The 18,465-nt window shown below is 37.8% G+C and overlaps 1 protein-coding gene across 2 annotated transcripts; it reads left to right on the plus strand.

The window, feature by feature from the left end:
* Positions 1-2,585: 2,585 nt before the first annotated feature.
* Positions 2,586-16,704, plus strand: gclm.L (glutamate-cysteine ligase, modifier subunit L homeolog). 2 transcript variants are annotated; one of them, NM_001086944.1, is given in 7 exon segments: positions 2,679-2,937; positions 5,901-5,966; positions 7,608-7,692; positions 8,469-8,525; positions 11,455-11,657; positions 13,218-13,332; positions 14,334-16,699. In NM_001086944.1, coding segments are annotated over 7 exon segments (825 nt in total). In that variant the 5' UTR covers positions 2,679-2,811; the 3' UTR covers positions 14,507-16,699.
* The last annotated feature ends 1,761 nt before the right edge of the window (positions 16,705-18,465 follow it).

The following is an 18,465-nucleotide window of genomic DNA, read 5'->3' on the forward strand; positions in this document are numbered from 1 at the left end:
CCGTCCTCACTCTTCATTAGAGCCTTAATTGCTCAATTAACTAACATGCCACTAACTTTCACCGTCAGCAATAAGCTCCACAAAACTACTTTATAACTATCTAGCCTAATTAACTACACCTCTTGGTACTTCTTTGAGGTGGCAGGCTTCAAGCTCCCTGGCGTCGTTCAGTGTTCCTTCATCTCAGCCAAAGAGGAGGTAGTACCTTGTTTTCTCCCTTATATAACTTGTGCTGGGGACGTCTCTTACTTAACAGCACCACCTGGTGACTGAACTATAAATAACAGTATTTTCATAAAAGATCCCTTTTCACTATCTACCCCTTACATTTCCCAGTTCCCAACACATCAAAAATAAATTAAAACACACCTATACCTAACCCTGCCTTTCACTTATCTAAAAGCCTAACATAATCAATTATTATTTTGTAAAAAAGCACTGGAAATGCCTTTATTGCTTATCTATACTTACATAGTTGGTAACACAGGACTGTATAACTCTACAAGTGAAACTTTATGGTTGTGGCAGACTTTTAATAAAAGCACTTTAAAAGAAAAAAAAATTGGAAAATCATATCCTATGCCACATTTGTACCAGTCATTTTTCTGCAGCAAAGGACACTCTTGACTAACCTATATACATTTAACTGTAGATTACAATAAATAATGTACCCCATGCTAAAACGTATATTATAAGATATTGAAAGTCACCTGGGAGTTATGTGACCTGATAAAAGCACTCGGCCTTGCAGCGATGTGCTTTTTTATGTACCTCCTTGGTGACATAATATCTCTATATAATACACAAGAGCCATGAATATCCTGTAAATTATATCCTTATGAACAGTGACTAGTGATGTCATCAGTTATAAACGGTGACTAGACAATGCCAATCAGCAGCATCAAAGGCAAATAAGGTCTTGAGCTGTATTAAAAGGGGCATAGATTCATGGAAGGAGGGAGTCATTCTTCCACTTTATAAAGCACTGGTAAGGCCCCATCTAGAATATGCTGTACAGTTTTGGTCTCCATCACTCAAACAGGACATTATTTTATTAGGAGGAAAGACTGGCCATATTGGGGATGTTCACGCTGGAGAAGAGGTGCTTAAGGGGAGATATGATAACTATGTATTAATATATAAGGGGATCATATAATAATCTCTCTAATGCTTTATTTACCAGTAGGACTTTCAAGCTGACACAACGTCACCCATTCCGATTAGAAGAAAAGAGGTTCCGCCTAAATATTCGGAAGGGGTTTTTACAGTGAGAGCTGTGCAGTGCCGGGCCAAGTCAGTTGGTCACCCAAGGCAACCCGACCGACTACATTGTCCCCTTCTGAAGTGCATGCACGGGCGATCAAGCGCACAAGCCGATTGTGCGCACGAGCAGGCACAGAAGAGTGCGCGTCTAGGAACGGTGTGCATCTGTGCGCGCCTAGGAAGACATCGATTGTTGCTACAGGTGGGGAAAGAAGCGGCCGAACTAGGGGCAAGGCACAGAAGAGGTACGGTGCCTGGCGCCCCTCCACATTTGCGCACTAGGCACGTGCCTCTTCTGCCTACCCCTAGTTCCGGCCCTGGAGCTGTGAAGATGTGGATTTCTCTCACTGAATCAGTTGTACAGGCTGATACATTAGATAGCTTTAAGAAGGGGTTGGTGGCTTTTTAGCAAGTGAGGGAATACAGGGTTATGTGACATAGCTCATAGTACAAGTTGATCCAGGGACAAGTCCGATCGCCATTTTGGAGTCAGGAAGGAATTTTTCCCCCCTCTGAGGCAAATTGGAGAGGCTTCAGGTGGGGTTTTTTTTGCCTTCCTCTGGATCAACTAGCAGTTAGGCAGGTTAAAAAAAGTAAAAAGGTTGAACTTGATAGGCGTGTCTTTTTTCAACCTAACTTATTATGTTACACAGTGTCGGACTGGCCGGGCCAGACCCCCTCTCCCAAACAGGTTTTTTTAATGCGCCATATGCGCATGCGCGCCTAGTGATGCAGAGCGGCGCTTCGCATAAAAGTAGGTAGCGGGGGCCCTGCACAGCCGTCTCGGTGGGCCCCGTGGTCCCCCAGTCTGCCCCTGATGTTACAATGTTACTAAGTAGTGATGTCATTTTTGTCAATCACGTGACTCCTAAAACTTGTGTATTATAATAAATAAAGTATCCCTATGAGGAAATTAAAAGTCACCTCGGCAACTGCAAGTGATTCACCACAGCAAGACTATAGATTTAATGCTTTAATCACTACTGGATTTCTCATACTGAGATATTTCTCTTCGTAGCTCAGATATGTCACTGGGCGTTGGTAATTGTTGAATTGTCAGCTATGACAACGCCGCTGTGACTGGAACATTGTAACCGTACGCACAGCTCTGGGCCTCTGGCGCGTCCCAAGAATAGCGGCTTTAAGAACCTCGGCAAGAGAATCCGGTATATTTATATCATACAAAACACTTCCTGGTCTAGCAAAAAGCTGGGGCAGTTTCTAAACATCTTATGATAAGCCAATAACACACCCCCACATACACGCGCAGATCAGATGATCCAGTGTAAAGACGCGGAACTTCCAGCCGCTAGATGGCACTGTTCTCCCCGTGGCCCTGTGAAAGAGCGCACCTTCAGCCTGTGGGAGTTGCACATGGTGCTCTACCCACCGGTAGCGGAGGTGTGTGCAGTTTCTCGCGAGTCACGGTTACACAGCACTTTCATAACGGGGACGGATTTCTGCCAAGTCACCGTCCTGTGCAAATAAGACCGCCCAGCAATTTACATTCAGAGAGGAAACGGCAACTGGACGCACTTTAGCTGCGAAATGGGGACAGACAGCACTGCCGCTCGCACCTTGCTGGACAAGGCGGACACACTCATCCTACAGACTGGGAACCTGCTAAACTGGGGATGCCTGAAGAAGAAATGCCCGACCACCCCCAGCGAAGAGGTGAGTTCGCCCATGGCTGACAGGCGCGGGCTGGGTGTGTGGGGTTAGAATGTGTCATATTCTTTTGTAGGAGCCTGTTTTAAAGCTGCTACTTGGACTCTGTCTCTGAGCTGCTACTTAGACTTTTCTTGGCATCGAAATCCCTGTACTTGATCTCTTGCCCTGCAAATCTTTTTTTTTTTTTTATACATTCAGCTGTGAAGCGTGTGCGTTGGGCCCTTAATTCCCCCCTGTCCTTACTTAACCTTAGCTAACTGAGCCATGATAGCTGTGTGCTCCTGCGAGCTTGCATTGTAAATGCCTGTGTGCTGTTGGGCTCCTGTGTGTTTGCATTCTATATGGCATAGGCATAGTTGTGTTTTCAAGATGTGGCTGGGGCAGCAGCTCAGCCAGTAGTGCAGTTAGTATACATGTATAACCTGTCCATACCCCTCTCTCTATCTATCTATCTATCTATCTAGTCCACGAGAAAGTCAGCACTCTAGAAAAAGTAGTTTAAATTGCCTGGGTGCAGTATCACACATATTTCAATGTATATCCAGCAAGAAAGATCCGCACTCACAGGACTTAGGCAAAGAATAAAATATTCATGGCCATGAGGAAGGTCCCTGCGTGGACCAAAACGTCACGTCGGCTATACATGCAATAATTGAATACACTTTGTTTTGATACACAAAAATCCTGGTGTTGCTGGTCTTTTTGAAGTATTTGGATTTTTTACCGTGCACCCAGGGAACATGACATCAGCAGGGTGCTGCCCTAGTGAAGATATATATATATATAGATATATAGATATAGATATATATTACAGTCAGAATTGTCATGTATACAAACACAGCCTAAAATGTGTTACAAATATACCAGCTGATCTCCCTACAGATGCAGAGAAGTACTATGGGTTAATTTACTAAGCCAGGTATTAGATTGAACAGGTTCAGTTGCCTGTAGCAACCACACAAAGCTTTGTGATTGATTGAACTGTGTTGGGAATAAACTGACTGATTGTGCTTAGGCACAAATATTTTTTTAGAAATATTCACTGAGCCACAGATTAGGCATACAAGGGGAAATGTAGAATTAAGTTAAAATAGAGTTTTGTACAGAAATTGCAACATTGTAGACTGCAGAGCCTTAGTGATTGGACCAGAAAACGCTTAACTATGTTTTCGTGACCTCCAGTGCATTAATTGGAAACATGTTCTTATTTTGCCAAGTCACTGTGTTCCTTTTCTTGCCAAAATAACAACTCTTATAGTGCTACAGTAGCTAATGGCACATGGAACATTTTTACCACTGCTGACATCCAGCAGGAAACATTAGCGATTGACAAAATACCCCTGTTTGTTTGTCACTAATCCTAATGTTCTGCAATGGCAATAGTAGTGCTTGTCATTTGAAAAATGGCAGGTGCAGAGGGGCATTTTGCCTGTCTCTTTTCACCCCCTGAAGGCAGTAGCAAACATTTGTCAGGGGCTTTGCAATGGTGGGTCCTGACATGATAATTTTACTAAAATTAATATTTGCACTGCATTATATCAACTGCATTCAGAGCCACATGCAAATATATTCTTTAGAATGGTAAAATATATGCCAAAATATGGTTTTAAACCTTGCTAAAACATGTTTTTCAGGATGTGGCTTTCCCTCCTCAGTGGGAATTAAGCTGTCAGTGTATGTTTCACTTCCTTCTGGGGGCGTTTTCCATCGGCTGGATAACAGCACTTGCAAGGAAAAGAGAGATACTATAACTTATAATAAATATAGATATATATATATATATATATATATATATATATATATGGAGAGAGAGACTGATTATCACACATCAGTTCACTTCCTCAGCTTCCAAAATGTAATATATCTGCTATCTGATGCAGACAGTTGCCATAACATGGATTGACAGATTTGTCTAGATTTTAACCAAATAAAATAGAAGAGCCTGCCTAGGATAGGAAACCAGCAGAAAGATAAACACAATTTTGAGTGTGTTTGACCATACATAATAGTAATTTGGTTGGCATTACAGACTGAGCTACCATAATCTACAGTTATGATAGATCGTCATACAGAATTTATTTGGCCTTTCTGGAAATGCAGATTATGATTGGCAGAAGCCAGTATTACTCTGCCTTTTGTCTCAAGACAAACAATGGATTGGTCATGTGTGGTTTAAGTAGGTTAAAGGTTTAAGTGGTTAAAGGAATTAGCCCATGTGAGGCCACCTTTTAGTTCATATCCGATCTTCTAGGCCTCAACACAAGCAGTGTGCTTTTTATTAGACCAACATATTAGAGGGGTGGGCAGTCATTCCTAATGCTTCACAAAAGTAGTTCATTAATACATCAACATTAGAAAATACATCTTAATATTTCTCTTTTAAAGGGGTTGTTCACTTTTAAATACATTTTTAGGATGTTCTATTCTTAGCGACTTTTATCACTGACCCCTGCTGCCAAAAGACTATTGCTCTGCGAGGCTTCAATTTTGTTGTCATTCTTATTAACCAGTTCTTCCAGTAAACTGGAAGTCCGTAAGCAGATAGCTGCTGATATTCTACACTGGAGAGCTGCTGAACAAAAAGCTAAATAATTTAAAAAAATGAAAACCAATTGCAACTTGGCTTAGAATATAAATGTCTGAACCACACTAAAAGATAATTTAAAAGGTGAAACGCCCTTTTATTGATTTGTCCTATTTCCATTTTCCTTCAAGGTCACAGGAAATTCTGGTAAAACCCAGACTATTGTTGCTACTCCCTATTTCGTAGGCAGCAAGTATTGGCCTGTGTTTGGCCATTTTTGGAAATGACAAGTCTCGTGGGTGATAATCAAGATGCAGTTTGCAGAAAAGTTCTTAAATATGCATGGATGTTAATTGATCTTTCAGAGTAGGCACTGTTTAAAATTTAATTTTATAGTATAATATGTCTACAACCTTTAGTAAAAATGCCTTTGTTTTTGCAGCTACAAGATTGTATCAGAACAACATTAAATGAATGGAACCAAAAAATCAGTCCAGAACTTGTGAAGGTAATCCCAGTCTTTGCAATAAGTGCCTTCTTCAAACTGCTGACTAAAATTTAACCTGCTAATTTAAGTGTTTTGCAAGGGTAATATTTTGAAATAAGCTAGAAGCATTTTTACCAGTGTGAAGGGATTTATTGCCATCAATATTCTATGTGTGCCATAAGCCGTCAAAAGTAGATACAATTAAAGTAATAATGTCATAGGAAGGCAATTTAGGGTGAATAATTAGCTATTTTTTGGAAAAACAAATATCCTGGGTTTTTTTAAACAAAAATTCCTGTGTAGCTTGGTGTTTTAGATTTTATGTATGAACAACCACTTCATGTTCTATATGTTTTCAACCAATAAGCAGGTAGCATATACTGGTTACCAATGTATGTACACATCATAATGGTTGCTATAGGTTACTGTACCTTCCACGTTTGCTGCCTTTTATTTCAGAAAAAGGATAGGTTTTGAAAATTCCTGAAATTTTCCCCTTCTTCCTTGACTCCAAGATTCTCTGTTGGCTATTGTGATTGTTAATTGCATTATGGGCAAAAAAAATATCAGAGTCTGTCTTTGCCGAGAGTCACCAGTGTAATTTATATTTAACTAGGTTTTTGTCATTGACCAGGCAGTTGTTTTAATAGACACATTCTTGCCTCTCTGAGTTAAACTAACAGGAATTTATCTTTCGTTAACCATGTTCTATAATTTACACAGTAATGAAAACATTTTTAATGCTTCAGTGCTTGTTTCATTAAGTTGGGAAAAGAATCCCCTTAGAATCTGTGTATGGGAATGTATGTTTGGAATGTTGAAGTGCACTGGCACCAATAATAATACTGGGACAAAATATTTTTTATTAGAAAATCTGTTGAAAGGACTTATTTGCCCCTACTTTAATAAGGAAACTATTTACCCCTTCTAATGCCATGCATGGTTGTTGACAGTTGACTTTGAAGCAGGAATATAATAAGATATTATTTCTAAAGACTTATTTGGTTTCCCCTGCACCCTCCAAATTTCATGTGTTCTAACTGTTGCCAAGATTAGTGCTGTAAGTAGGTTTGGATTCAGCTTGTTTTTACCATGACACGGCTATTGTTTGCAGAAAAACAATTTATAAAACTGAGAAATTGTTTGAAAGGAAACATAAAAACCTTTACAGCTATATTTTGATTTCCACACTTTTTTAATGCAATTTGAAGTGGAGAATGTGCTAATGCAAATAATACTCTCCACTGTTCACAAACTGCAGGGCCTATTTATCAAACTGTGTAAAACATTGAAGACAAACCTCACCAGTGATATTGCCCTTAGAAACCAATCAGATCTTTGCATTTGTTTTCTAACATGTAGGTTGCAATTGAATAGCTGAATGGTTGCTATGGGCAACATTACCAGTGATGTTGTTCAATGTTTTGCACAGCATGATAAAATAGGCCCCTAAGTGAACTTAGTTTGTTTAGGGGCATGCCTTTGATTTGTCACCTGCAAACAAGGTGTACATACTGAGATTTCAGCATCTTAGCTTAGGCCCACCCCTCCTTCAGTATTTACTGGCAAGAATGATAAGCCTATTTGTTTACACTAAGGGTGAATTTCAGCATGGAAACTTAAATATATGCACTTATCTAAACTGCCTGCTTATTTTTCTAGGACATCTCTCAAACTCTTGAATGTACAGTTTCACAGGCAATGGAAACCATAAATCTTGATGAAAGGGAAGAAATGAAGGTATCAGGCAAGTAAATGTTATGTTTTTATTATTATGTATGTGTATTTTTATTTGTATAGCACTCTTGAGGGTGAAGCACTGTACAGCAAAGCAATACATTTGTAGTAACAAAGAAGGGGGTCATTGCAATAAGTAACAATAAGTGCTTTATGAGAAATACAATTCACAAATATAAAATAGAATTACAATACAGATTAAGAGCTCATGTCAAGGAGACAAAAGGATGAAGGACCCTACCCCGTAGGGCTTACAGTCTAGATGGGTGGGTAAAGCTGGCCAGAGACTCAAAGATCTAATCGTATGAATTGAGGATTCGTACAATTTTCAGACCGTGTGTGGAGAGTCCTGACATTTTTTGTCCGGTGGAGATCGTCGTTTGGTCGATCGTACAGGTTAAAAGATTTCTGTCGGCTGCCGATAATATCTCTGCATGTATTGCTTTGGTCGGACATAACTTTCGTACGATTGCTGTCAGGTGCAGAACATCGGCTCATCTGTTCTTTTGTTCTTTATTTGATCGGAATGGTTAGTGGCAGGTCGGGACATGGGAAAGTCCGATTGTACAATGATTTGTACAATCGGATCTTTGCATCTATGGCCTGCTTAACTTACAGTCACAATTTGGAGGGGTATTAAAGTGCTGTAGGTTACAGTGTGTGACACTGTCATAAGTATATAATATTTGTGTTGAGCTTATGAGTGACTCTTAGAATGATAGCAGTATTACACCTGCTTATATGGAAGCCATCAGTACTTAACTTTTGTTTGTTTTCCTTGTGCAGTGAAATTGTTTATTGTGAGTCCCAGTCTTTCATCAGTCACAGAAGCCATAGATATGGGTAAGTACAATTGTTGATTTACAAATCTACAGTAGAGCCTTCATTTCACATTTGTTATGGGACCAGGAAAATGTAAAATATGTGAAATATGTTAAATTTATTCAAGTACTGAAAGGATATAAGCACAAGTCTATTTTAGTAAAAAAATACAACATTTACTGTGTTAAGAACAATGGTTAAGCATTGCAGCATCAATGTGACACTGTGGGGGGTGGAGGCCTCTCTGTCACATGCACAGCCTAAAGCAGGGATCCCCAACCTTTTGAACCCATGAGCAACATTCAGCAGAAAAAGGAGTTGGGGAGCAACATAAGCATGACAAATTTTCTTGGGGTGCCAAATAAGTGCTGTGATTGGCCATTTCTAAAATCCAGGAAAACATTATGTAAAATTAGGGAAAAGCATCCACTGAAATGCATTATAAATTGTTGGGACCACAAAAAAATACTGTAAAATGCTGTAGTCAGGTAGTGTACAATTGAGGTTGCACTGTATTTAGCTGCCAATAGCAACCAATTTGCTATAATTTTGTAAGTTGTACTGTTGCTGGAATACCAAACCAAATATAAACCATGATTTGCATATTCACAATTGAGCAAAATAAAAAAAATTTACATTTGTGAATAAAAATAACTTATTTAATTTTGCCAAAACTTTAAAGTCAACAGACTTTAAACCATTTGGACTGGTTACTAAAGAAGGGGTTTGTATATGTATACCCCTCCAGTTTAAAGGGCACCTGGTGACTGACTCTTTTATTCAAGATATAAACCTTTAAATCCCCCCCCTATATCTCTTACTGTACTTTTTTTCAGGCCAGGGTCTGTGCATAAGCACAGTGATAGATTCTAGTAATGGGACAGTATAGGGGGCATTGCTCAAATTATTGAATTGCTGTTCCTCCAAATATGAACGGCAAACCTGGAACAGAAAATAAAGTAACCGTTGGGTTTAAGTTGCACTTTAAAGGGGCATCATTAAGATACACACTGTAGACTAGTAATTAGTTGTGTATACTCCACAGTTTGTGTGTGGATATAGTGAATTTTCATATTGGAAAATATATGTATAATATTTATCACCAGGCGGCTCTGTGTCGATATAACGTTACAATGCCAAAGGCCAATGTTATAGCCTCATATTTTAAAAAATATGCATAATACACAAGTTTCACAGTGCTATTTAATAAAAATACATCACTAAGCACCGATTATTAAGTAATGTACCCCCTACTATAATTTATAAAGATATAAGTGACGAGTTATTAGGCCTGCGGCCTTGTGTTTTTATCCAGGTCACGTAACTCCAAAGTGGCTTTTAATATCTTTATACATTTAATGGCGGATACATTATTCATTACAATCTACAGTTAAATGTATATACATTAGTTTAGAGCTTTCTCTCTTTGGTGCAGAAAAAAGGGTGGAGCAAATGTGGCATAGGGTATTATTTTCCCGTGCTTTTGTAAACATTAATAATTGCTTATGTTAGGCTTTTAGACGAGACCGGCAGTGTGCAAGGGGAGAAAGTTCTAGAAGACATCACCATAAGTTATAAACAGCACGTTTATAATGAAGTAGGAGTGTGCTTTTTATAAGGATATTATTTACAGTTTGGTCCCATAGAGAAATGACCACTGTAGATTGTATAGTGAATATAAACCCCCTCTTTTAAAATAAGGATATTATAAGTTACAGAGGTGGTCCATGACCATATAAAAACATGAGGCCAAAGGCCAAGTGTTTGTATACAGTCATGGAACTCCTCTGTAACTTATAATATCCTCATATTTTGCAACAGGGTGTACTTTATTATGATACACAATTTTCAGTAATTCTTGACAGAAATGGCATCACAAAGCTCCAATTATAAGCAATGACATCACCGTTTAAGGATATAATTTACAGGATATTCATGGCTCTTGTGTATTATAAGGATATAATTTACAGGATATTCCTATTGTGTATTATATGTAGTTATTCAATTCTTAGTTTCTTGGATTAGGCCCAAAAATTTATGTAGCCTGATGTGACCTTGTTTCCCCTTAAGCTAGCAGCTATAAAAAGAAGGGATAGCACTGCCTGAGTTGGAAATAAACTGTTAAATTAAATTCCCAAAGCCTGCCAAAGGCCAACTTTGTGCCCTGAGGTTTCCTGTATTGAGTTCAGGCCAGTAATATTAATATCACTCCTGAGAATACTATGTGAATTTGAGTTGCAATACTATCAGGATTACTACCATAAAGTAAATGCCATATATTAAAGGGGCATTATTTATATTGTCTTCAATAATCGCGTTACTTTTGACTATCATCACTATCTGCAGTGTTTTCTCCATGCATGTTTGTGTCTGTCTGTTTTTTCGATGGACAGTTGCTCTAATCTACATCACAGGAGTGTTTTCCCTTTGACTACTAGGTGATGTGTTTGAGCTGTTTTTTAAAGATCTGTCAGAAAGGAGCAAGTGCACATTACCTTGTTTAACTGCATCAGTTTGTTGGGTATTTTTGTGGCACAAAAAATTTTTTCAAGCATATTGTGTCAAAATTTTGCTGGCATAAATACTTTAAAATTGCTAGTATATTAATGCCATAAAGCAATTATGCATGTGGCATATTAGCATGGAGGATATGACATACTGTAGATAATGAAATGCTAAAGCGATTGCTGTGTAATTATATTGCAGCGGTCAGAATGCCTTGTGTATCCTAGCATACGGGAATGAGTAAGTGAGTGACCATATCTCCCCCACCCAAACCCTATGGTCAGTGGAAAAACTGTAAACTCTACAGATACATGACCTAAATATTTTTATGAGTTACATTAGTATTTATAAATAGAATGCACATAACTATAATTATGTTTAAGATATGAGTTGTAAATATTTTAATGTAATTTTGTAATTACACACTTTTTATTGTTTCACTCAGCCTGTTCAACACTTGGAGTTGCCCAGATAGATTCAGTGATTATTGCTCCACCTCCTTTGGAAGATGGAAGAAGTGTTTCTTTGGAGAATTTACAGCCTTACTGGGAGGAGCTTGAAAGACTTGTTCGGGATGCAAAAGTGGTTTCCATAGGAACTTCCGACTTGGATAAAGCACTTTTGGAACAGCTCTACCTCTGGTCACAGGTGAGGCCCTCATGACATATCTAATGATAATCAGCACTAATAACCAATCAGCCTACAGTTATGTATGAACTGATTTATGATACACAAAAAGCATATTGTTTGGATTGTATGATTTTTCTGCTTTTCAAACAAAACTCTTCCATCTAATAAAAGTGACGAGGCACTGATTTATTTGAGATCATTTGTGCAAAAGTTATTTTCAACAATTTATGTTGAAAATAGGTTTAGTAATTTCTCAGTGACATCAACCAAAAAACAGTTTTGCTAGTGTTTAAACAGAAAAAAAGGGTAAAAGCGCATAATTTAAATTTAACTTCTGAATAATGTTTTAATGAGACGAGAGAAGAGGATCCACAGTCAACTGTCATAAAACGGTGATACAGTACAATAGTAAAGGAGTCCTCCACCCATTCCATAAAGAAAGCAAATGTAATTTTAAGCAACTTTCCAATATGCATTACTTGTGTTCAATGGTTTGCAAATGTAACTGCAATATGAATGTGCTGGTATCACTTCAAGTTTATAAAAAATGAGTGGAGTTCAATTTCAGACGTGCCAAGGAGATGGGACAAGTGTTGGTTTCATTTCCTGTGCTTTCTATCTACAAGTGACATCTCACATTCATTTTATGAGAAACAAATATCCCTAAACATTGCCTGTCTATATAAATATATATTGCAGCCCATATGTAAAATTGCCACTTAAAGCTTAATGGGCTACCCCCAGCTTATCTGACTCACTTTGCTTACACACAGACCAATGGCACACATACATACACATACATGTTGGGTTACACCAGACAATGAATGAACAGAGATCTGTCTCTTACTTCTGCATGTCTTCCTAGTACAGTACAGAGATGCATTATTTTCTTTCAAAACGGCGTTGCACCCTACTGTTTCTTCTTGTTACCTAAAGACAACATTTCTCAAACTGTACGACTAGCCCTGCTGGTTTCTGATACATGGGAAAAAAGGAGTTGCACCCTACAATTTCTTCTTGTTACCTAAAGGCAACATTTCTCAACAGTACGACTAGCCCTGCTGGTTTCTGTATGACCATGGCTGGCCCTTGCCATATTGGACCTGTTTGATCATGCATAAGGGAGTGCACTAGATTGGGTTTTTAAGCTGTTATATAGGTATAAGGCCAAAGACTACAGTAAAATCTATATATACACTGAAAGGAAAGAGATTGTAGCTAGCTTTCAAGCAGCTGTAGACAGAGACCTTTGTACTTTTTATGTACCAATTCTCATAATGTCACTCGACAGTACCCCACCACTGAAGGTGATATTAATTCTAAGGCCAGCCTTGATAATATCAAACCTTACTGTATGTTTTGTTCAGTGAGCATTGCTTTCTCTGACTATTAATACAGGTAATGTTAAATGGTACTGCCTCTAGTAGAAGATATTTTGGATTTATCACATGCATACAAGCCATGTAGTGATCTTGCATTTGTATTCTAGTGATTCCTGATTTCATTTGAAAGCACTGAAGGCACAAGTCTGTCATAATAAAAGAAGATAACCTTATATTCTGTTGATTGTTTATGCAGGTAAAGCCAGCCAGTAACCAAGTGAACCTTGCATCATGTTGTATAATGCCACCTGATCTTACAGAGTTTGCAAAACAGTTTGACATTCAGCTGCTAACACACAATGACCCCAAAGGTAAGTATTATACCTAAAATATGTGGGATACAGAAATAATACAGTAGTACAAACAAATGGAAACCTTTTTCCAAATAGAGCTACTTTTCATTAAACTGTTATTGGGATGATGCTATTATAAAATAGCCCCACCACCACTATGTTGGGAATTACACAGGGGAATTATTTCAAAAATGAAAATTTAATTTAAGCGTCAGCATACTGAAACAAGAAACTCTAAATAAAATCAATTAATAATTCTTTATCATTTCTCAAAAAATCAAGTTCATCTTCACTAACCCTTCTCTCAGCATCTTTTCCTCTACATTCTGTCTTCATGCAGGAGTTTGGTGTCAGATTTTCATTGACCGTTTCATCCAAAAGCACATCATTTGTGCTTTTGGCACTCATCCTGAATTTAGAGAGACAGGATTTCTGGTGATTTTAATAGTGAGCTCTAATAAATCTTCTAGGCAAAAAGAGCGCCCCTACATGAGATATTGGATTTAACCTTTATTCAAAATCAGACTCCCAACTCATGCTTGAAGAGAGGCAGATGCTGAGAGGTGAATAGTGAAGAGTAACTTTAATATTTCAGAAACTTTTAAGAATTTTTAATTGATTATATTTAGAACATGTCTTATTTCAGCATGATGACGCTTATATTAAATTTTCATTTTCACAATAGTTCCCCTTTAAAGAGAATATAATCCTTCCCACTGTTTGTATACACAGTGATGGGCACGTTTAAAATAAAACAAAACAAACACGCAGTTTCAAACTACTTGTAACTGTCTACAGTGTTCCCTATGGACACATTTCAACATATATTTCTATCTATGTTTGCAAAAACAGGCAAACCTGTATTTTGGTATAATTAAGTTGTGTGGTTTACAAAGAACTTGTGCTGATTTATCCACAAGCATGGCATAGGTAATAATGCTCTGGAATTTATTGAAGCAATGGCATAAAATAAATAAGTTCTTGATTTCTGAAGTATATATGTTTTCTTGTTCTTGTAGAGCTCCTTTCTGAAGAAGACTTTCAAGAAGCCCTGAAAGAATCTGTACCAGAATGTCATTTCAATGCATGGTCACCAATCTGGATTTTAAAATACTCCGTCATTGTGAAAACACGAGGCATTATTAAATTAAAAGGATACATTTTGCAGGCTAAAAGGAAAGGTTCCCTTTAGTCCCTTAAATCAATAAACCACACTGACCTGGTCCTCAGACGCACAACTGTTTTGCGTGAATAGTGGCATTTATCCACAAGACCAAATTTGCCAATTCAATTGCAGTATCTAAATATACAGAGATTTGTTTACAAAGCAAGCTTATTTATGACAAGCCTGTAGTATGGATATAGCATGCTATGCTATTGTAGGAAGTGTGTATTGTTTTAACGTGTCCTGCACTGAGCCAACATTTATAAAATCTATCGATAAAATCACTGTTTAATGTTGGACGCTACTGAAAATTTTCTTTAGACATTTTGTTTTGCTAACACAGAAAGATTTAAGTCTCATGAATCAGTACAGTATATAATGTTTTGTAGGTCATTTTTTAACTTCAGAGATGAATCGCAGTATACCAAAACCAGGTCATAACCTTTTGGATGTCTAAATTGTATAATGCGTTTATACAGAAATACACATTTGCCTATTTGTGGCACAGAAACTGTAGCAACAAGACATACAAACAGCTTGCTAACACCGTTTGTAAACTTGTTGCACATGCAACTGAATCTTGACTACATTTCCATGACCATTGTTTGAAAGGACAAATGATAGGGCTTGATAGTATACTAGGGGGCAAAATTTTAGTAATGGAAATGACAGTAGGGCTATGTGGGAGCTGTAGTTTAACAGGTTGCAGAACTACAAAATGCATAAGATAATTTAAAGAATATGGATAAATAGTATTGATTGATAATGCTGAGTGATATATAAGACATATGGAACCCCCCTTATTCAAAAATAAAATTAAATAGTGTCTAATCTTTAACAAGTTAGCCGCTTGTCTGGTGAACCTTATATAGACGTATGTGTAGATGTAATCCTAAAAAGATATTGGAAAATAAGCAGTTCGAAACATAGTTATAGATTAGACCAGAAACTAGGTATCCCTTCAGATACTTTCAATAGCTAATGCCAGCAGTCATAGTAAGTACTGCAACATTGTAGCCATATCAGATAGGGCTGATTGACACAAAGGAATAGTTGATACTTTATATCACCCCATCGCAAATAGGGTAGGATTATTACACTAAGGAATTGGTTGTATATAATTCTCTTTTCCCTAGGGAAATAGCAAATCAGATGAAAATATTCATCGTGATGCTTTCATTGAGCCCCATTGGACCCAATGCATTCATTCTAAAAATCCATTCGCTTTCCTTAGATAATAGTGCCATCTCAATATCGCCTCCTCTAATCCCAAAAGAAACTCTCTGGAGACCCATAACTCTAAGATTTTTACTGGAGTTGTTATGGCATTCCAGAAAGTGGCGGCTAACCGGTGGCAATTTCCTATGACACTTTAGCCAATCTGGTGCATTTTCAATGCTAGCCACATGTTCCAAAATGCGTTTTTTGAAAGAATATGTTGAAGTAAATATGGATTACTCAGAAATCATTCCCAAACTTGGTCTAAAAGACTTAAATTTTATGGCTATTCAGCAGGCAAGGACTCTATTCTAATATGCATGTGGCTACTAAAGCCGTTAGGAATACCAGCATAATCTACAGATACCACAGTTAAACTCTACTAAAGTTAGCTAAGTATTATACATATTCCAAATCTAGTGCTAGTATCTCTCGGGTTTTTTGACAAAGTTCAGCAAAGCTGAAATCAAACCATTCCCTATACACAGTCCGCTTTGGGTAAATAATGCAACACAGTGGTATTAAAGCTCTATATTTGCATAAAGACTGTGCATGGAATTTTAATGGCATTACTGTTTGGAAAGTCTTTAAATCGAGGGCCCTCAACTTTTATAACCCATAAGCTACATTCAGATAGAGAGTCTGGGAGCAACACAAGCTTGAAATTAGTTCCAGGGGTGCCAAATAAAGGCTGTGATTGGCTATTAATAGCCCCTATGTGGACTGGCAGCTGACTTGAGGCTCTGTTTGGCAATAAACCTGTTTTTATGCACCAAAACTTGTCTCTGAGCAAAGAATTCAAAAATAAGCACCTGCCTTGAGACCACTGGGAGCAACATGTTACTCACAATCCATTAGTTGTAGAACCCTACTTTAAATGATAACTAGACAACCCCATTCAAAGAAAATTATGATCTACGTGAGTGTAGTTGCAGATTTCTCTTTCATGAGAATGTGGTTATAATTCTTTGTAATTCTATTAAAGATGAAAATGTTAAAATGCTCAATATGTGTGTATCTTTTCTCTTTACACTTCTATTTAATATCCTTTTATCAAGAGGAGGAGCAAGACATTTCAAAGGTCTTTAGATTAAGATTAAAGTCCTAAATAATAACATACAGCCGGATGGACCTCCAACAATGGTAACAGGAATTAAAAAAAAAAAAAGTAGTTACCCAAAATACCAACTGGCTAATATGATGTATTAATGTACATATAAACGTGTTCTAAAATAAAAGGTTCTTGAAAAAATGCTGAACCATAAACGGGGTCGTGGGTCTGGAAAAGCTGAATAACCCTGCCACACAAACTAGCAACTCATTTGTGGTGTTTTGTGTAAGCATTTGATTGTATGACTTTTTTTATAGCTGTCTCTCAAAGAATAACTGGGTTTTTAATACTTGATGGCCTATAGAATTGCTACAATTGCTGTATTGGACTAAGCTGGAGATTTTGTAGGATGGTGTCCAATCGATGGATCGCATCCTACAAGTCTGTTGCATGGGTCAAAATATAATACGGATTCTGATTTGTAAACTACATGAAAGATTTGACATCTGACTTGACACACCTGTCTGATGTGAACGCTACATGTTGGACTTTATTTTCTCGTTCAAATACATTGAATGTCGGGTGTAGATGCATGAACAAAACAAACCATCTAACTTTATCTGTACGATTTAATATTATAGCTATGGGGATTAGATTTTGTAGAATCCTAAAAAATCTTGTTCTGTCGCATTAGCCCTTTCTGTCTCCCTCTCTCCTTAACAATTCAGGCTCTCTCTGCCAGCCTACCTAATTCTTATTTAATGTCTCTTTATACAGACACAACCTGAGCCATGAGTGCATGCAGTTGGTTCTGATTCCTTGTGGATGAGAAAGCCAATCTGCTTGTTTCTGTGTGAGAGAGAACTGAATCTGCTTGTGTCAGAGAGACGGTAACTTTTTATTGTGTCAGCATTATTGCATTTTAAATATTAAAGGTCTGACTAAGTGCTGTTAGCTTAGAGCATAGGAAACTGTGGCTGCTGCATCCAGATAACGCAATAAATAACAGTTTAGTAGGACTGTTAACTTGTGCAATACTTTAAATTTCCATAAAGTATACAACAAACAATGACTTTATTCAGTTGCTTTCTAGTTCACTTTTTTTTTAGATGTTATGTAATGTGACATATGCATATGAGCATTTAACTGCATTTTTAAAATGTGCAAACTGCTGTATCTATACATATAGTAGGGAACAGGTAATTTGCATTGTATATGAAGGCAAAAATTATCACCTGTTTGAAACATATGGGAATAGTGAACACATTTACCACAGGTGCAGTATTTTGCCTACGTGTACAATGCATCCCTTATTCTTTTATGCTTAGGTGCTGTGTTAAGTGCATGTCCATGGTGTACCCAAATACATATGCATTAGATATATAGACAAACGTAAATGCCTGGTCCAGGCGATCATCATTCAGGGCAATTGCAAGTGTTTTACTACCCGCTGAGCTGTTTATGATTGCCTTAAGGGCAATGTCACATGCTGCATTTTCATCACTGGTGTAAATACCAAAATGCCCATCAACCAATAAAGCACTGTTGCACATTTTCAAGTTTGATTCAGAACATGTGGCATAGCTTTAAAGGGGTTGTTCACAGTGCCGGATTCGCTGGGCAGGCGCCCCTAGGCCGTGCGCTCCGCACGGTCCTAGCGCCCGCACTACCACACGCTGGCGCAAAAGCGAGTGCCGAAGCACCGGGGAGCACAGGC

This window comes from Xenopus laevis, chromosome 4L (genome assembly GCF_017654675.1).
Source record: "Xenopus laevis strain J_2021 chromosome 4L, Xenopus_laevis_v10.1, whole genome shotgun sequence".
Taxonomy (NCBI): domain Eukaryota; kingdom Metazoa; phylum Chordata; class Amphibia; order Anura; family Pipidae; genus Xenopus; species Xenopus laevis.

Coding starts and splice junctions, on each gene's coding strand:
- gclm.L (XM_018256481.2), top strand. CDS start 2,812: ATGGGGACAGACAGCACTGCCGCTCGCACCTTGCTGGACAAGGCGGAC. Junction 2,938..7,607: donor CGACCACCCCCAGCGAAGAG/GTGAGTTCGCCC, acceptor TTATTTTTCTAG/GACATCTCTCAAACTCTTGA. Junction 11,658..13,217: donor AGCTCTACCTCTGGTCACAG/GTGAGGCCCTCA, acceptor TTGTTTATGCAG/GTAAAGCCAGCCAGTAACCA.